This window comes from Vanessa tameamea, chromosome 9 (genome assembly GCF_037043105.1).
Source record: "Vanessa tameamea isolate UH-Manoa-2023 chromosome 9, ilVanTame1 primary haplotype, whole genome shotgun sequence".
Classification (NCBI taxonomy): Eukaryota; Metazoa; Arthropoda; class Insecta; order Lepidoptera; family Nymphalidae; genus Vanessa; species Vanessa tameamea.
In genome coordinates, this window is record NC_087317.1 from 9,945,784 (window position 1) to 9,967,021 (window position 21,238).

The following is a 21,238-nucleotide window of genomic DNA, read 5'->3' on the forward strand; positions in this document are numbered from 1 at the left end:
ATACGGAGAGTTTTTTAGTAGGTATTCCGTTGCAGTAGGTATCCTGGGCACGGACTAGTCCCACATAACACCCCCCCCCTGACTTCACGTGGGCGAAACTCGTATATCAGCGTTTATCAGCAAGAAAAAAGACTTAAATAGCCGTCAGTAATAAATACGATTTCCATAATATGCTTCCAATGGCTCCTCTTAGTGTGTGCCTCGCATATTTAGGTCATTTATTGAAAAATGCTTAGACGCCCTAGCGTTATCTTTCGACATTGTATCTCTAACGGATCCTTCTATCGCCATTTAATATTACCAAAAGACACTATTGTCTGGTCGCTGCCGAGTAGATCCTTCACATTAATCTCTACTCTGCGGCCTACCGGTTAGCTTTTAATATTATGTACCTAGATATTAACATTTCATCCAGTATCAATTTTAAATGACAGCATCACATCTAATAATATTTGCATAGTAAATAAGGTGAAGTTCTCTCTTGATCAGGATTACGCTCTATGTCAAGCTCAGGTTTATTTAAGTATAGATTACTCCAGTCATTTGTTCAATGATTCCGGTGAATATCAGCTCGACGAATCATTACATAGTCAATAAATTTCTTACTAACTTTTAATGCGTTCAGACAAATTGTGGAACTTAGTATTCACATCCATAACTTAGCTGAATGTGTTTCTGGTGTGTTTATTTTAACTGGACCAAATAGGATGGTAAGTGATAGGATGACAACCGCTCACAGACAATTTCGCTTTAAGAAATATTAACCATTCCTTACATCGCTGATGCGCTACCAACCTTGAGAACTAAGATGGTATGTCCCTCGTGCCAAACACAAAAATACTGAGTACCGATATTTGGCGGTTGAATATCTGATAAGTGCCTGGTACCTATCGCGACGGGCTTGCAAAAAGCCCTATAACCAAGAAACTTATGACATGTCCTCAGCACGGTTAAGGTATGAGACGATTAAGTGGGTAGTCCTTTAATGTAATAAAAATAACCAAAAGTAATTAATTAATTTATAAATATTCATAAGTGGATGTCGGAAATCATGTACGATTCCCGGCTAATTTAGTTGCTTAAATGGCAATTTGTCAAAGTAATGATTGCGTGTAGCTCGCGTTTCATTCAATTATTGGTTGGTAATTCGTTTTCAGCAATGTTCAATTAATATAATTTCGTATGATAAAAGTATATTTTATTCATTTTTATTATTAATTGCAATCATATAAATATATTTCATACACATTATCAGTATGCAATGTTAACTGTTGTTGGGAAATACACGATGTCGAAAAATTTTTGATTCTATTCTATATTTGGGTTCTGGATACATAAACCAAGTTAAAATATTCGCTACAAAAAGGTAAATCAAAAATGTATTATGTAATATATATGTTAGAACAGATCATGTACTGACGTACTTTATAATGACTAGTCTGTAATATAAGTAAATACAGTGCATAATTATAATATAAATTATTGCGAAATTCATATTATCATTTTATTTTTATTATATAAATTATATTACGCTAGATGTGCCCGCGACATCGTGCGCGTTTGAATTTAACAAAAAGTATTTTTTTTTTTTATGTTATATGTGGCAAACGAGCAGGAGGCTCATCTGATGGAAAGGGGACTACCACCGCCCATGGACATCTGCAACACCGGGGGGCTTGCAGGTGATTGTAATTGTAATTCGCTATAAGCTATCATGGCATTTTTGTCTCATGTATAATATATCTCTAAATGTCTATGATCAGTTTGCTTACTTATTATTAAATTTACGTAAACTTATGTTTCGTTGCCGAGCAAGCCGAGATGGTCCAGTGGTTAGAACACGTGCATTTTAACCGATGATTGCGGGTTCAAATCAAGGTTGTGTTTATAATTCATCTCGTGCTCGGCAGTGAAGGAAAACACGGTAATGATGCATGTGTCTAATTTCAATGAAATTCTGCCACATGTGTATCCACCAACCCGCATTGGAGCGCTTGGTGGAATATGCTCCAATCATATAATTATTATATTATTATTATTTTTATTGTATCGGTACTGGGACTAAACACCTGATGGTAAGCAGTTACATTAAGACATAGACATTAGCACCGTATGAAATTGTAACCGATTCTTATATAACTAATGGTATGTTAAATCCCTTGTGATTATAGTAACACTGGCTCACGTATCTTTCAATCCGGTACACAACAATATTAAGTATCTACTTGGCAGTAGAATATACAATTATTGGATTGTACAAAGTATAAATAAGTAATAGGGTTTATTTAATGTAGAGCTTAAACATTTAAAATTTATTTCATATTAAATTAAACTAATGAATAATTTAAAATAATATTTATTTATATAAAATTCATAATGAAGACTAACTATATTATACAATAAAGGAATACACACAAAATATTGATTTAGGACAATTACTCTACGAAGATCTTAATCAAATATTAACCAACCTGATTTTAGGTGGAGATAAATGAATTTAATCAATTTTGTGAATAAAGGTCGAGATGTACCCGAATACCTCACGGATATTAACAATTAAACTTGTCCTAAGCTAACACCTAAATGGGTTTTCAGGATCACTGGTCGTGTTATAGGGTTAAATAAAGATATGGTCCCATAAATAATATATAAGTACATATACTTCGTGTTCGCGAGAGCTCTTTGTCAAAGTACGTTTTTAAATGAAATTCAAATTAATAACAAAATTCATATACGAAATGTATGAATAGAGGAATTTTTTAAGTGCAGAAACGTAATTTCGAAACAAACCTTAAAAACGGCATTTTCATAAATATTATTGATAATTTTTTTTCTTTTCTTGGTAACGACCGAAATTAATATTCAAATCAAAGTATATCTCATCCAAGTAGGCTCTTGCGAGCACTTTTGAATAATTAAAGTTATTTAATATGATTAAATTAAACTCAAAGCTAAATATTAAATGAGAACGATATAATTATCGCTGACAATTATACTCTTAATAAATAGTTTAAGCCGGTTTTTGTCCCAGTGATTATGAGACGATAGCTGCACATAGAAGATCGGTCTCATTTTGAAGAGCTCCAGCCGTAGACGTGCAGAAAAATAAAGAGGATTCTTGATTGCAATTGAATAAATTGTTACGATTTAACAAATAATTAATTTTAGAGAGCCGAAAAAGTCACTGACCGGGTAGAGAACGGCGCTATGGCTGTATAAAAAAAATTGAATAGTACGAAATTATGTCGTCAGTTTACAATGAAATTAAATAAAAAAAAAAACCTGTCATAGGTTTCGAAATTTCAAAAAATCTGTCGATTAAACGCGAAGTTTCGCTGGCGACCCGCTAGTATACTGTTATATGTATACTAATATATCTAGCAACTTCCTTTAATGTCGTATCATCCTCGTAACAATTAATTAAAAATTGTTTCTTATTTAGAAAAGAAGTAAATACAAGCGACCCCGGGTTTCCTGTAGGAATAAGGAAAGTTTTTTTTTAAATTCAGAAACGTAAGTTGGACACAAATTTATGAAACGTCATGTTCTGAACTCAATTTTTTCGACATCTTTGCCAGTATGAAAAATCCTTTCATTTGTCATTAAATAAACTGAACTCTTTATTTGGTTCTGATAAATTCAGTAATTTTGAAGATCATTATCAGTATTTTAATTAGAACTGTATCACGATATTGTGCATACTTTATATTTTCCTACCAACATCAGTAACTAAGATTTAAAATAACAACAGAATTCATAGAAGAATTTGTATTCATTATATTAAAACACAGATTATCTTTAGTAGAAAAGATAATGTTTAATTAAATACATTTTGAAACAAAACTAGACAAAGTTTAAAAGTCTTGCAACTCTATTGAGAATGATAATAATTACAGTAACATTTTACTCTACCGGGAAGAAGATTAGCGCTAAATCTTCGTACGAAATGCGCAAGAAATAAACCGCGTTTTGGTTTCTACAAAAACACATTTAATGATGGGATGACTCGCACTTCAATTCGCGCGGGGACCTTACATTATAACGACGTTATCTATATTTATAAAATAACATGTCCTGGCTGACTGATTCATCATAACAAATGAAGCCCTAAGTTTAATAGTTTATTTGGTGAGTAGGTTTTACTGGACACCCACTATGGAAGATATTTTGGAATTTCTACCCCTAAGGGAATGAAATAAGGGTCAATTTTTTTTATGTAAGTTCGACATTTTTTAAGTTAAGAACATGAAACTTAATTACTAACAGTATCTAAAACGGGATATTTACCATGTTTTTTATTTTTATTTCGTGGAGCTCGATATTTCGACATTATCTACGAATGTCTTGTTCACGAGTCCCGTTTTAGATACTGTTAGTAATAAAAATAACCATGTTAATTTAAAATCTTATATGAAACTTAATGTTTGGAATACTGTTTATAAATTATTAAATACGTATTTAAGGCTCTCTAGATATTCTACCCTAAAGGTGGTGTAAAAGGGGTCCAAATATCGTACACACAACATATTTCTACCGACTTTAAAAAATTTGATTTTTGAGCCATTGGAATTTTTCTCCGGAGTTGAAATCGTCATTTAAAGTAAGCAGGACTTAGAACCTCCAAAAGGTAAATTACTGCTTACATCCCTCGTTAAAGGTATTTATCTCTTGGTTATTTACTTGATCATTATAAATCGAACATACATTGTTTAAGAATAAACATATTAATAAATTTAAAAATGGAATGACAAAGCTTAACTTAAAATACCGATTAATCATTATTATTAATTTATACGCCTGAAGTAAGAGTAATCTTCAAACTTGTGATCAAACATCTTGATCGTTGTATAAATCAAATTAAGATTAATTGTTAGGATAGCTGTTAACAAAGAGATTTGAGGCATCACCAAAGACATTCGTTTAGAAAAGTTACTTTTAAACCATTTTCTATAAACGAGTTTGTAGATTGGCTTAGAACTATACATTATTTTATCTAAAGGGTATTAATTTATGAACGTGTGTATGTAGGTACCATCCACTCATCAGATATTCTACAACCCAGTGTTGTTGTGTTCCGATTTGAAGGGTGAGTGAGCGAGTGTAACTACAGGCACAAGGGACATAACATCTTAGTTTCCATAGTTAGTAGCATATTTGCGATATTGTCTATGGGTCGTGGTGACCACTTACCATTAGATGGTCCATATGCTCGTCCGCCTACCTCTATCATAAAAAAGTATCGACTGACGTATAGTATTATATTATGTATATTTTCAATTTTTTTTTTTTTGTAATAAATTTTTCTCTCTATTTTTATTGACATGGTTTATTTGTCAGAGCACCAGGACAGTGAAATTACGATGACGAGTCAAATCATAATGAAAACCGGTTCAAGTACCACTTAATTTTAAACTACCTAATTTGTTTGTATAACAATTCATCATGACCTCTGCAGTTAAAGAAAAGTCGTTAAGAAACCTGCATGTGTAGGATAAAATCTGACACATAAAATATATCCTCCCGCGTATATTATATGCATGGCTGTGTGAACAATATCCAAACCGGTGATAAAAAGGGCCATAGCACAACGATGGTACTTTTTACTACCTATTTGAATAAAGCGGTTTAAAGACTGCTGTGAAAAAAATGATTAATAATATTATTTATTATTTTATTCATTATTTTATGTATAAATATTCATCAACAAATTATAAATTGCGAAAAATTTACGAGATTTGAAACATCAATCTTTTATCAAGCTTCTTATATCAAATTTTAAATCGGTTGAATGATAAGAAAATTCTAAAATATTTTATCGTGTCATCCAAGAACGGAGCAAAACCATGTCAACGACGAAAGTTTTATTATTGAACCGAAATCTCCGGAGAAAACGTTCGAGTTTAACTTTTTTATTTGTTCAACCATTTTGGTGAATTCTGGATCGTCGGTGAGCTTTGTTGAATCTTGAATCACCTCAGTTGTCACGTTTTATAATCGCGTTTTTCATTTGTGTTTCTTAGCTAAACTAAAGCATTAGTATGTTTATAATTACTATTGTGTTCAAATATAATTATAAAAAACAAGATATTTATTATTCAAGGTTAAAATCGTCATGTTACAATGTTGAATTAAATATAAAGCTAGCATTGGTTTGGAAAATACATTCTAACGAGAAGAACCGACAAGAAACTCAGTAGATTCCACCATTTTAATTACAGAGGATGCCAGTAAGTAATTTTCTTTATAAATCTTGCCTAGAAATTAGTAAATACTAAGACCACGATTTTTTATCTGTAATATAATCTTGCATTGAGTAATATGCCTTATTTATCAATGTTTTTTTCTGACATGAGAGTTAAGGTCATAGTTAATATAATAAATAATAAATATTGGACAACATCACATACATTACTCTGATCCCAATGTAAGTAGCTAAAGCACTTGTGTTATGGAAAATCAGAAGTAACGACGGTACCACAAAAACCCAGACCCAAGACAACATAGAAAACTAATGAACTTTTTCTACATCGACTCCGCCGAAAATCGAGCCCGGGACCTCGGAGTGGCGTACCCATGAAAACCGGTGTACACAATACTCGACCACGGAGGTCGTCGTGGAATATAAACTGTTATTAATACTTTTAGTTTTTTACTTGAGGACATGGGAACTTGAAAAATAATTTGAATTAAGTAAAAAGTGTATGTGTTATGAACGTGTTATTAATTAAAAATAACAAAAATAACAGCAATTTCTCTCAAACGTAGAAATGTAATTTGAATAACTTTTCGTCGAAACCACTAAAATGGTATAGAATTTGACTTTTTTTTTCACTGTACGTATAAAAGAATTCGAACATATAAATCTGCACATTTTAGTTAAACAATCTCAATAAAATTTAAATTACAAATTAAGTATAAAGGATAAAAAATAGGATCTAAAATAATACAATAAAATTAAATTCAACTGTAATATTTGGATCAAATACGCATAATCCCATTATCTACTAGCCTATCTTTATAAGAGCCTATCTTTTATAAAATAAGGTTTACCTCATTCTCTTCATATGAATGTAATTAAAAATAGTTTTACGTTTGAAAATATTGATTACAAAAAAAAATATAATTAATATTTTATTCTTGTGTCACCACTCATGTAACACTTACACTCAAATTTAAACATTAACAACTTAAATATGTAATAAAATGCACATTTTTGAATAAGGTGAAGTGGTCTATTTTGTGCGATTTGACACTCAACTTGGAGACTTAGCGAGCAGCTTCATGATATAGTTTATATGTCACCCTGTGCGCGCGCATCATAAACACACCAAAAGAACTCAAACTTCAAAAAAATATTAATAAATGCATTGTTGATAACGTACTAAGATAATATAAAATAGAACACAAATGTACTTTCAATCAGCAGTGCTCTCTCTATTTCCTCACAACCCAAAGAAGGCAAATCGACACGAACGGATCGAAAATACAGATGCACCCAATGGATTTATGTGCTTTTCGAAGGATACCGTACATAAACTTGATAACATTTACTAGGCGAGTCGTGATTCGTACCTGTCTGCAATTACATAAGCTAGCGACTAAACCAACGACGCATTTTTGAGAAGCATATTACACGAATATGATTAATCCAAGTTAGGTATGTATTTGTGCCATTTGCAAATTCTATAGTAACCTAGTACTAAAATAGCACTGCAGTATTTTTTCTGTGAATTAAGACTATACGTACCGTTAAACACTACATAGTATAAAACAAAGTCGCTACCCGCTGTCTGTCTTTGTATGCTTAAATCTTTAAAACTACGCAACTGGTTTTGATGCGGGTTTTTTAGTAGATTGAGTGATTTAAGAATAGGGTTTATATGTATGTATACATGTTTAAAGTAGAGAAATACTGATAATTTTAGAGGTTTCTAATGTGATGTCGTAAATAAACACATTTTTTTGCGCTTACATTGCAAATGCTGGCTGAACCCTACGAGATAGATCAAAATAATGTGCTGCAGTATTGTACACATTAAAAATGTCTACAAAAAGTCCGCAATGGTATAAATCTATCTCTTAGGGATAACCCACAATAAACATTTTGTATCCTTTACTTTTAACGAGAAATAATGGCTTATTTACGAAGTAATTTTAAGCAATACAGCATTAATCCAGGGCCCGCTGGATTGCAGTAAAAATTTTAAAATGTGGGACCAAATGTATATATATATATATATTTTATATTGTCTTAATTTATATCATATACAATTTAAAATAGTATATTTATTATAAAAAAAATATGTATTTAAAGTCAGTATGGGCTACGTCTTCCAAGAATAAGACTAGCACGAAGTCCAGCGAAAATCTGCTGATGTTCATTAAAGTAAAATGTAAAAAAAATAAAAAAAATCCTTATACAATTAAGTACAATAAATACATTGTGCATTTAATATAGATTACTATAACCCTTTACAGCATATAATTTAAATGGATATTTTAGAAGATATTAAAGATTTAAAATGCAGGGACATAGGGGTTTGTATAGTCTAATGAAATATAAGCTGTGAACGTTCTATATAAAGACATTCTGTAGTATATATTATATACCATACACAAAGGGCTTAAACGCAGCTCGACTACCGATTATATATTATTAATTAAGAGTTTATGCCAGATTAACCGTTTCCAGTATAATGAGTCAGTTTTTTAAAGTGACTATGAACCAAATATTCTGTATTATTTTTAAGAAATAAAGGAATAAAACCAAGCTAAATGCACAATATTAAGCTTCAAACTTCATGATATTTCTACAAAAGTACATCGTTAACCGAATAACTTATATAATAACTTACGCAATTATAAAGATAAAGTCTTAAATTTATATTAAGATTAAATTTTTTTTTTTTTATTTCAATAAACCGATCAACATTTAATCACAACGAACAAATTGGCATTCCCCACCGAGCGCTCGCAAAGGTAGGACGTATCGCTCGTCGTCGCGTGACACATTCACACATACACACAGGTATTTTCTACGTATACAGCCTCTCGCTACAGATATAGCGCAGGTAAGACGTTTTGATCTATAGTATTTATGGATCAAAACTTTTTTTTTACTTAAATAAACTTTGTAAGCTATAAAAAAAATACATTTTTATGATGACAATACATTTTAACTGACCTCAAAAAGGGAGGTGCTCAATTCAATTGTAATTCATTTTTATTATTATTAGTTCAGAACCAGGTACCATTATTAGTTATTTTTAACTACCACCTACCTTAATTTAAAAGAAAAACTTCATCGTCTTTATGCATTATATTTATTTATAAACTCATAATTTAATTTTCATTTATAATTAGACTACCAGTGTCCTTAAAGGTTAGGGTAGTCAATATTTTTTGTATAATTAGCGTATTTTTATCCCTGCTCGTGTCCCTATCTGTTCGGGGTCGGCGCAGCATGTCTTTTCCTTCCATTCCCTTCTATTATTCGTCATCTGAACATTCAAGTTTATCTCTCTGACTCCCTCCTCTCACACTCCATCCATGTCTTCTTAGATATTTTAAAATTTGATAAAAAAAAATCTCAAGAAATCGTAAGTACATTACAATTTACGGTTACTATGAATGACAATAGATTTTAATATTATACAGTTTTTATTTTTATATATTAACCTATCCATCCAATATATTATAATAATTTTAGTGATTTAGTATCATTCATATGTCATATTATTTTCTATGCATTTGAAAAAAAACCCATAGAAATTACGTATAGTATACGGAATAAATACTTTAATAGCATCACGATACTTCATATCGACTGGCTTGACTATAGTAGTTGTGATTATTCACACATGCGCAATAACACGCACACGAGCTTAAAAATGTCATAAATTGACAAACGATAATTGGAATAAGCGCTCTTAACACAAAATAATAACCCAATAAATATTTGAATAGTTCTAGAATGTTCGAATTGTATGTATGCTAAAACTAATTAGACAGTTGTATAATACTTGACATTTATTATATTTGGTCTTGCGACGTGATGTACTATAGATATTCTATTGTTACCATCCCATCCTATGACGATCGATGTCGTAACAATGCTTCGTGATTGTGACATACTATTGACATTTATAAGGGCTGTTACACAAGTGACGTTAAATTATATTAAATACGTTATACTATCGATATTACTAATGAATTTTACAGAATAATTATATTAATTAAAAAAACTTAATGATGTTTTATCTCACACAATGGCCGCTGACTCTACTTTACTAGTTTAATCCAGTTTTAACCGGACTTCAAATTTTTTAACGTTCAATTTTATCTGACTAATGACAACACTGTAGTCTTTTGTTTTCAGTAACATAAACTAGTATTATCGGATACCCTGATACTAGAAGCTTTGACAGTTGACTGGTTGTACGGCGCACCAACGCCTGGTGATAAAGACAATCAAGCTGTTTCGATAAAACTAACAAGTATGCCACGATACATTTTGTATAAAGGATATTACTTTTCGTAATATAAAAATTGGTCGTTGTATACTTTTGTTTTCAAGTTAGCTATTACTAGGACTTGAAGGTTAAGTTAAATGATCATATTAAATGTAAACGTACCAAACGTCTTCGAATAAAATTTCTATCGAAATTAACCAATAAGACAATTGGGTATTTAATCTTTTCCACCAATTAAATAACATAATTAGTATATATGTATATATTAAATTTATTTTTTCTGAAAATTAACTCTTACTAACATTATTCAATATTTATAATATAATCTGTCTTATTTATTAATATATATTTTTTACAAGAATAAATTTACTATTATGAATATTTAAATAAACTACGTAAATCCGTAAACATATCGTATATCACTAATCAGTTAAATAACTTGAACATCTATCTTCCTACTGTCGAGGTAACTAAACTATTTTTCTGTAGTTAAAATTCAAAGAATTGAATCGGCCACTTGATGATATATACCTAAACCTTACCTTTACTACAACGCGTACAGTGCCATCGTAAAATACAATAATCGTTACCCACATTGTCCATTTGCTGCCAACCATGAGACCTAACTCGTGCCTTTAATTACACTAGCTCACTCAGCCTTCGTACGGAAAAAACGTTCGACGCATTGCGGTTTAGAGTGTTTAATATGTTGATGCAACTTTATTAAATTAACATCCAATTTGATAGGTACTATTAGTTTCGTCTAAAACAAAATATGGATCGTCCATTATTGAGGTTATACACCTTAATCTATTAAGGACTGGTAAAAATTTGAAATTTCATAAAATAATCGAACGTTTTACTTCGTACAATATTTCATAACGGAAAATACATAACACGAGTTAGTCTAGTGATTAGAATTCGTAAATGTTAACGAAAGATCGCAAGTTCAATCCGAGTAAGCACCACTTAGTTTCCTATGCTTAATGTGTGTTTATTTTTCATCCCTTATTTAACTGTGAAAGAATAAGTCCTTATGAAACTTGTATATACTGACATTTTATAACTTTACTATGATACATTTTTATTAATTATAACTATATGCCTTCAGATCTTTATTTCTCCAAATAATTAATAAAAATAGTATAAATGACGTTATTTTAACTAAACTTAAAAATAAAAATATTATGATCTGATTCTACAACTATATTACAGTACGCATTAGACAAAAAAAACTACTGTAATTAAAAATGTTGTTAAGAGTTATAAATTTATATAAAAACAATACAAAGTACAATCTTTATTGGCATGGAAAAGAGTAACTAATGAGTTACTTGGTGGTTCTTCTCACTGGAATCTACAATTCAATGACAATTCAAAAATTCATTTTATGAGCCTAATTGAATAAGAATATTTTGATTTTGATTTTAACATAACCGATTCAAAATCAAAATCAAATTAACAGTCATGTTAGTAAAATACAATTATATATGTATGTTACGTCTCCTGCCTGGAAGTCAACAAGCATTAACTCCACGCTTTTTTATCATCAATATAATCTTGTATCGAATAATATACCAATGTATTCTTTACAATTGACTTGAATCTATGAAACGGCAAATTTAAAAATGTCTGCGGAATTTTATTATAGAAGCGGATACCTTGCCCCAAGAATGATTTATTGACTTTGCGGAGTCGGAAACTTGGCGTTCTAAGCTTATCCTTACTTCTTGTGCATATACAATGATTATCACTGATTTTATCAAAGTGATCAATGCTACTGTGAATATACATAATATTGTTCTAAATATACTGTGACGCAACAGTGAGTATTCCTACTTTGTTGAAAACATCCCGAAGAGAGTCTCTAGCTCCAAGATTATAAATAGACCGTTGATTACTAGATAGTTCTTACCTAAATTGTCAGCTCGATGCAGCGGGATTATTGAGATCCACATCACTATGAGATAACAAATCGTTAAAGCCATCGTGTCCACTTCACGTCCGTCACTTAAAACATCGTTTATTATTTTCACATTTCACTGATTCAAAGTTTCTACACCATTTTCACGGTCCATATAATCTCATAGCAAGCGATAGGGATCTGAAAATAAATAAAGATTATTTAACATTACTTCAATTGTATTTAAATATTTTTTTCTTTTAGTTAAATTTTGCTTTGCAGTTAACTAGATTCTTTCTTATTCTTATTTTAAATTTTAAATTATTTTATTTGCCATCATAGAAAGTGCCTGCCACGGGATACCGCCATACAGATATCACTAATGTTAGTTGTTGAAACGATTTAATAATAGAAAATCAATATACATTATAAAAACATAGTTTCATTATTAATACTCATATAATATCAATACATTTTAGAGCAGCAGTGGGAGGGAATGACGTCATAAGAGAACGTCACACTGTTAGCCGTTACTGCACTCGACGCGGTCTTACATCAAAGACGCTCCAAACGATGTTTTACATCAAAAAATGATTCAAAAGCATTTTAGTTACAAAATGAATTCTTCGAGGGCAAAGCTGCGGGTTCAGACATATACAAAGAGACAGTTGAACTCTTCCACCTAGAGTGCAACGGGTCGAAAAGTTAGTATTGTGATAAATACAGTAAACTTCTGAGAAAATCTTGCAACAATCAAGAATCGTACTCGCTTGAGACCAAGTGAACCGAGAGTGATTGCACCGTTCTATACTCTAAAGGATACGGTCGTACTGGTATATTCTAGCAATCGTATAGCTTTTAGTTTCAATAACAAGAAAGCTGACCAGCAAACGTTTAACGTAGAAGCAAAAATATAAGGGTACGATCGTATTAGTAAACCATTGCGATCATAACTTATGATTTTCATGACATGTAGGTTGTTCGAATGAAGCATTGTGTAGTAACAAATGGTATTAGTTTTTATGAGTCTTTTGTAACATTGACGCAAACTTTGTGCATACATTAAAACAGGAGAATAATGTACTTATAGGTCAAATTATGTTAACACTAGTTGTCGCCCGTGGCTTCGCTCGCGCTTTGGTTGTCATGTGTTAGGCAAAAAGTACCCCATATCCTTCCTTGGAGTTCAAGTTTGCCTCATACCAAATTTCGTCAAATGTTCATTGGTTTGGCAGTGAAAGAGCGACAGACAGACAGACAGAGTTACTTTTACATTTATAATATTAGTATAGATAGAGGAATATGCTACCTATTTTTGGAACTAAGTTCATTTCAGCGGTTTACAATAGAGTGAACTAGCCGAAATACTTACGTAAACGTTATGTCCAAGCGACCTTTCCCTCTCTTTTTCACCCCTGTTTCTTTCTTATATACATGGTATTACATAAAATTATTAAAATAATTTATTTGTTACTTGCATTTTGTCTAAGCTAGTATTTATTTTAATATTATCTCTTGATCGTTTTATCGCTTGGGGTCAGATATGACGTAAGCTTTACCGAAGACGACGACCGACGTTGAAGTTCTTATAAAATTTATGATTTATCAAACATCAACAAAAGATTCCAATATATCATTAAACTGCTTCATTATAATCTGGTCATTAGTGCTTAAATTATATATTAAATTTTTATTAAATACTCATAAATAAAAGAAAATCATCAGTAAAATTAATTAATTTTGTTACATTTAATAATTGTTCATTAGTTAAAGAAAATATTTGTGTTGTTAGATTATAATCATTTTTATAAGAAATTTTCTAACATTACATTATACTTTGGCTCCGCTCCAACTTTTAAAAAACAACTATTCAACTGCCTAAATGATAGATCTGATTTTAATTAAAATAGGTTTTAACACAATACAATAGGTTATTGTTTAGTTGCTTTTAACTAAACTGTTATGAATATATTTCAAATTTTATAATAATAATTATTCATTATTTTATTTAACCTTTAATCTTTTTGGACCTTCCTAATTTTTGTATTAGTAATAAATTATGGTATGTGGTCACCACCACCTAGTCATTGATATTTACCAATCCTTAAATCGCGAATCATGAGAATTAAGATTGTAAACCTTTTAAGCCGTAACAAAATAATACTATGTTTTGCTTTTAAGCCGTATAATATCTCATGAATGGGTGGTACCAACCCAGACGGGCTTGCTCAAAGCCCTACCACCAAGTGTACCTACCACATACATTCGTACAATATATGTAAGTGTTATAATTTATAGCATTGCTTCCAAAGGACTTAGAATAAATCGGGTTTACTGAAACCGAGAGAGATAACAATACGCGCCAATACAAATAGCGGTAAAACTTCAAACGACCGCCCTCTATCCGCGCTTGTCTATTTTCGAACGGCCTTCGCTAGGAACAAACGAAAAATACTATACAACTATAAATCTTTTATTTCGACCACACCCAATAGGGATGGAATGTAACACGGTATGTTGTTTTGCTTTCATTCAATTTAAGATTAGGGACGTAAATAAAAAACTTAATCACGTAACAGGAAAAGTGATATTAATATTCCTTTTTAACGTTTTGTTCTGTCGCTTTTCTTGTATTGTTATTTTTCTGTTCGTATGCAACTGTATGAAACGTGAAATATATTTGAGGATTCAATATAATTTTTTTCTTAAACAATTTTTCTGTCATGGCAATTTTTTAAGACTTTAGGAGGCCTTAGCCCAGCAGTGGGAAATTTACAGGCTGCTAATGTAATGTAAAAAATAGATGAATGAAATATCCAGATGAATTTGCACAATGCCCGACCACCAAGTATGTTTACTATAAACACGTTACTCGTTTTACAAAATTCGTTCAAGCGAAAATTATATGAAACCTTATACGCGTAGAATTATTTGCAGGCAATATAAACTGCAGATCAATAAGCATTAATCTACGAATACTTTATCAGAATGAAGAGAAAAAAATTGGCTCATAGATAAATAGAATACAAGATTCCTGTTTATTAAATAAATTATTATTATGATATCATTATCATAATCAGGATTAGGATCTCTTATGTTTATCTTAAAAATTATCCGAGGAAACTACAAAAATTAGGACCATTGAAATCCAGGACTTTTTGTCTCCTCATACTATAGCATTTACGAGGAAAATAGACACAAGTCAACAACAGTCAACATTTTTAACCCGTACAAAGTAAAAAGGAGCACAAGGTTAGACTACCAATTCCAAATAAATTAGGAAAGGTTAAGTTTCACCATCATCATAATTTTAGCCAGTAGAGTTCCACTACTGGGTACAATGCCAGTCTTGAGCAACCCGCATCCAGTGGTTTCCCGCGATCGATACAAAATCGTTTGACCAACTTATGAGGCCTACTCACGCTGCATTTTCTGGTTTGTAGTCGCCAATCAAGATTTTTTCTGCTTTGGAGCAGAAAAATCGAGTGATGTGCCACTGCTTCTTCAGTTCCGCAATTCTTTAATTTAAGTATATTATGAATTATTGTTTTATTTAAGCAAATTGAGTTGTGATATTAATATCAAATAAATAAATCTGCCTATTTATATACTGCTTACAGCCATTACGTCTTATTATAATTATTAATTTATTAAAATGCAAATAATAATTAGCATTCTCATAAATTATAAATTTTATATTTTCATTACTTCCCGAATCAAACTTCGGCAATCAAAACAAATTTTAACGTGATTTATAAACGACGTTCCGAAATAACATCCTCAAAATTAAAAGCGTAAATTTTATTTAAAAAAATAAAACCTCGCCTTGAAAAATAAAAACACCATTCCTACCGAAATGACTTCATTTATTCTAAACATTTTTAAGAAAAAGCATGTCTTCATCCTTAGGGAAGAAAGAAATTAGCGTCTATTTCCTTAAAGCGCAACATTTTCCTAAATTACAAGTATCGGAGCCGGTGGAGTTGTTTTACGGCTGTTACATTCTATCATTAAGATTTCTTCAACACGAGCTACAGGAAACGGCAAGCTGTTTTCTGTAGCTAGTGTTTTTGTCATCATTACGAATGGCACGAAACTGTGCAAACATAACATTCTGTAAAAATTTAGAGGAAATAGCAAATTATTATAATTGTGTTGTTGATTAAAAATAAAGCTACATATATATTTACTTATTCCAAAAATAAAAAAAAGGATTGTAAGCACGGATAAAGCGGATTGCAAGCGTTACTATGTTAAATCAACCTGATGACTGATTCGTGTGATTTCATAAGTACGTTTGTTTTGCGCTTAGTACTCATGGGATATTTGTCTTCGAGTATTTATAGTAATTAGGAAAATAATCTAAATTTATCTTTTGCCTTAGTTTCCAAGATTAGTAGCGGATTCACAGGTAAAATTCCTTACAGTACCCATTGTCTACGGGCGGTGGTGGCCACTTACCATAAGTTGGCTCTGTCGTCATCCTATCGAGCACCTGAGAGTTTGCTTATATGAATTTCCAATTTTAAATGTAAAAATTTAGTACTAACGCTTTTATTATAATGTACTGACTATATTTAGATAAAAGTTTTGTCGCATGTGAATATAAAATGTCCTAAGTCTTTCTTTCAGAAAATTCATGCGTAACAAATTCAAACTTGGCTAACTCACTTGTAGTTTTCTAGAGCTTACAATTTGATTTACATATTCTTTATAAAATCATAAAACATTTTTCGTTCTCGTTATAACACGCAGCGGTCATGTACTTGCTCTACAAATACCTATCTTTGGACGAACTTTGAAAGAGTAAAGAAACTTTTACTTCATAACATTGACTTCAAAAATATTCTAAAATAAAGTTAGGTTTCAATCGTCACGCTCAAAAGTTAAGTCTGTGACTAATTTTGAAAAAAGGTACAGTATTATATTTTGTTTTAAATTTCTGCTGAATCGATTTTATAGAACTGGTTTAAAATTTTATTGCAATATTTAAGCCACATTGTACAAGTAAAATAAAAATAATTATTATATCTTGAAATATTTAACTATCATTATTTAATAAAGACAGTGATATTTTTAATCATTTATATTTTTCAATATAAACAATATGTGCAGACGGTAAAAATATAGTACGTACCAAGTACACTTGTGGTAATTTTTAATCCAACAAACGCTTGTACCTCTTCCTACGTTTGTTATACAATCAGTCCTCTGCCCAAAGGTTGCCTGGAAGAGATCGCTGTTTTAGCGATAAGGTCGCCTGTTGCATTCATGCAACTTTTGTTTAATCCATATGTAACATTTAGTTTTAAGTATTGGTGCAATTAAGTATAAATAAATGCACGAATTACAAACACAAATTAATTAATTATCTCGGGATAGATTCAGGTGATCCCATCACTCGGATATCTCGGCTCCATTTTTGTGTCACTCTAAATTCCGTTTGCCTCACTCATTTATAATCAAAGCACGAAACGGCTATTTTCTAATTGAATACGTAATTGGCAGAGTAAACTAACATTCCGAATTACCCTTTCAGCGATTTAATTTTTGGGTTGACCGCCTTAATTATGCCCTAATTTAGTACCCTCGCCTTATCTATCGGTAATTTATGCGACGTTCCCAGTTATTATAGGTTTTTAATGACTTCGATTTCATTTATAATATTGTTCGCCTTTTTGTAAGTGAGATCCGTTTTTTATTTTATTTTATTTCCACTAATTGTCTAATAATTGGTCTTATTCAGATACTGAGTATTATTTAATCTGCGGTTGAAATTACTTATATAACAAACTTTGGATTTATCAAGCATTAGCATTATTATTATCTTCAGCTGGTTAAATACCAAGTTCCTTTATGGAGAATTCTGCTACACTAGGGCTTGATGAACACTTCTTAAAAATTTTAATAGGAAACCGGTACATTGGCAAAAGAAATATGGATTCTTCACACAGACATCGGGAACATTTTTTTTTCTCGAGCGTTTAATTAAAAAAACAAAATTGAACCTTCGATTGATATGGATAATCTTTTCACGGGAAATTTAAATAAATCGTTTAATAATTGTTGTGTTTTATGAAGCTCTTAGTATTACTCGTCGTTAGTATGGCTCGAATTACGCTTGATATCTTTCGTTGCTCTAAGTAGTTATCTCAAATATTTTGTCCTGTTTATTATCGTTTTAACTTTTGTTATCCGCTTCTTAGAGAGAACGTTTAAGAATTTATGTATCCAGGGCACCGTTTCTAAAATCCGGATTGTGATATTTTACGAAATATTAACTTTAAAATTTTCTCGACAATTTAGTAAAATCTGTTATAATTAAACAAAAAAATTCTTTTGGGTAACTTTGTTCAAAAAAATTACGAAACATACTTTATAAAAATTTAGATTATATTTTTAAATTAGAAAAACCAAGAGAGTTGTAATATAATTTCAATTAATAAATATTACATTAAAATACATTTAATGTTTCTTACTACACAGACCTTTGAGTGCGCGTGATTCTTATTTTTAAGTATCTCCTTTATTTGCGATGCATTATATTCGTTACGGGTTAATTGTAAGGGCCGTCAGTTTATAATAAATCTAACCAGATAGTTAGCCGTAGAAATAGTGAATGGTGCATATACATAAAGGTAGGGCTTTGGGCAAGCCCAGTGGGTTGGTGCCACCCACTCATCAGATATTCAACCGCCAATCAGCAATACTTAACAATACTACCAAATACATTCTATTAATTTAAATACCTATTTAAGAACGCGCAAATAATGTTAAGAATAATGTATACTACCTAATGTATACTTGCTTGGTAATCATCAGATCTACCAAAAAGTAGCTAAGACTTAGTATTGTTGTATTTCGGTTCGAAGTGTTAGTGAGCCATCGTAACATAGGCACAATGGACATATTTATTTCAATGCCAAAGTCGTTTTTAAACATGAACAGATGATTTCACATAAACAATAAATTAAAAAAAAGAAAATATAACCTACCGTATGTGTTTTATTGTAAATTCATGTTCCGTTTACAATTATTCGACAGCGTCCTGGCTAGATTTACTATAAACTAACGCAACAATAAGTACATTTACAATGACGTCGTTAATTTTACAATTATAATTATTTTGCCGAGCCGAGATGGCCCAGTGGTTAGAACGCGTGCATATTAACCGATGATTTCGGGTTCAAACCCAGACAAGCATCACTGAATTTTCATGTGCTTAATTTGTGTTTATAATTCATCTCGTGCTCGGCGGTGAAGGAAAACATCGCGAGGAAACCTGCATGTGTCTAATTTCAACGAAATTCTTCCACATGTGTATTCCACCAACCCGCATTGGAGCAGCGTGGTGCAATATGCTCCAAACCTTCTCCTCAAAGGGAGAGGAGGCCTTAGCCCAGCAGTGGGAAATTTACAGGCTGCTAATGTAAAAATGTAATTATTTTGCATCTGTACTGTCAGGTGTTGTTTCTCTACCGCAGAGAGGGAGGACGGATGCTGAGGAACATTCAATTAAGAAACGAAAACCTCTGTTCCACTCAGACACTAGCTTAAATCTTAATCACTTAAACGTGAAGCTAACAAACGCTCCAGTTCCTGATTATTATATTTAAGACGATTTTCATTTCCTCAAAATGGAATTATTACATTACAAAGCAATTTAATTCAAACAACAATTTAATATTACTGTAACCTAAACAGTGATGATGAGACGGCCTTGACGTTAAATTAAATTCAACTTATTTTATATTTTTATAATTACTTACTATTTTAAACCGTTTCTACTATATTACGTCTGTGGTATTTAGTTACTTGGTATTATTGGAACGTCTTTTCTGAATAGGAAGTATAAGAGAAAATAGTGTCTGGAATTTATTTTGATCCCTTTGAACCTTACAAGACTTACCAGATAGGTTTCAATATCGCTGGTTAAAAGGCACTATATTGTATTTTTTTTTATGATGTAGTCAGGTGGACTGGCAAATGGTCCATTCGGTGGTAAGTCAGTACCGCCCACACACATTGGCGCTGTAAGAAATATTTAAAATGCCTTACGTCGCCAACGTGCCACCAATCCTGGTAACAAATATGTTTCCCTTGTGTTTGTAGTCACACTGACTCAATCGCTTTTCGAACCGTAATACAAAAACACTAAGAATTACTGTTTGGCGGAAGAATATCTAATGAGTGGGTGATACCTATATACAGGCTTACACAGAACTCTACCCCCAATATCCAAAATATTCAATAAAACTAATGATTCGTTTGTTCGAGCGCACTGATCTCATGATCTATTAGACAGATTTAAAAATATATTAGATGATACATTATTTAGCTGTAGAATCCATACTAATATTATAAAAGCGAAAGTAACTCTGTCTGTCTGTCTGTCTCGCTTTCACGCCTAAACTTCTGGACCGATTTAAATAAAATTCGGTACACATATAGTCTAGAGCCTGAGAAAGGACATAGGCTACTTTTTATTTTGAAAAAAAGTGCTGTAAAGGGTTGAAAAGGGGGATGAAAGGTTGTAAATTATTGAAAGTTTTATCATTTTTAGAACTAGAAGTATAAAACTTATATTTTAAGCTGTACACTTGTAAACTAACATATCATGACACCCACTAAGGAGCAAATTTTGGAAATTCTACCCCTAAAGGGGTGGAATAGGGATTGAACGTTTGTATGGAAGTCCGCAATTTTTTACGTTAGAAACATGACACTTTATTTTTGGGATATTGATTAAAAAGGAGTAGATACTTATTTATGTGTTTCTGCATATTATACCCCTACGGGGATGAAATAAGGATTGAAAGTTTGTATAGAGTGTCCGTCATTATTTCAGATAGAAACATCAAAC

The 21,238-nt window shown here is 31.4% G+C and overlaps 1 protein-coding gene across 1 annotated transcript in view; it reads right to left on the reverse strand.

Moving 5' to 3' along the window:
* Positions 1–21,238, reverse strand: part of LOC113395081 (uncharacterized) — an 81,777-nt gene that overhangs the window by 58,631 nt on the left and 1,908 nt on the right. Inside the window, exon 2 of the mRNA XM_026632632.2 lies at positions 12,388–12,576. Within this exon, the coding sequence (XP_026488417.2) occupies positions 12,388–12,460 (73 nt within the window). The 5' untranslated portion in view covers positions 12,461–12,576. The remainder of the gene's footprint in view (positions 1–12,387; positions 12,577–21,238) is intronic.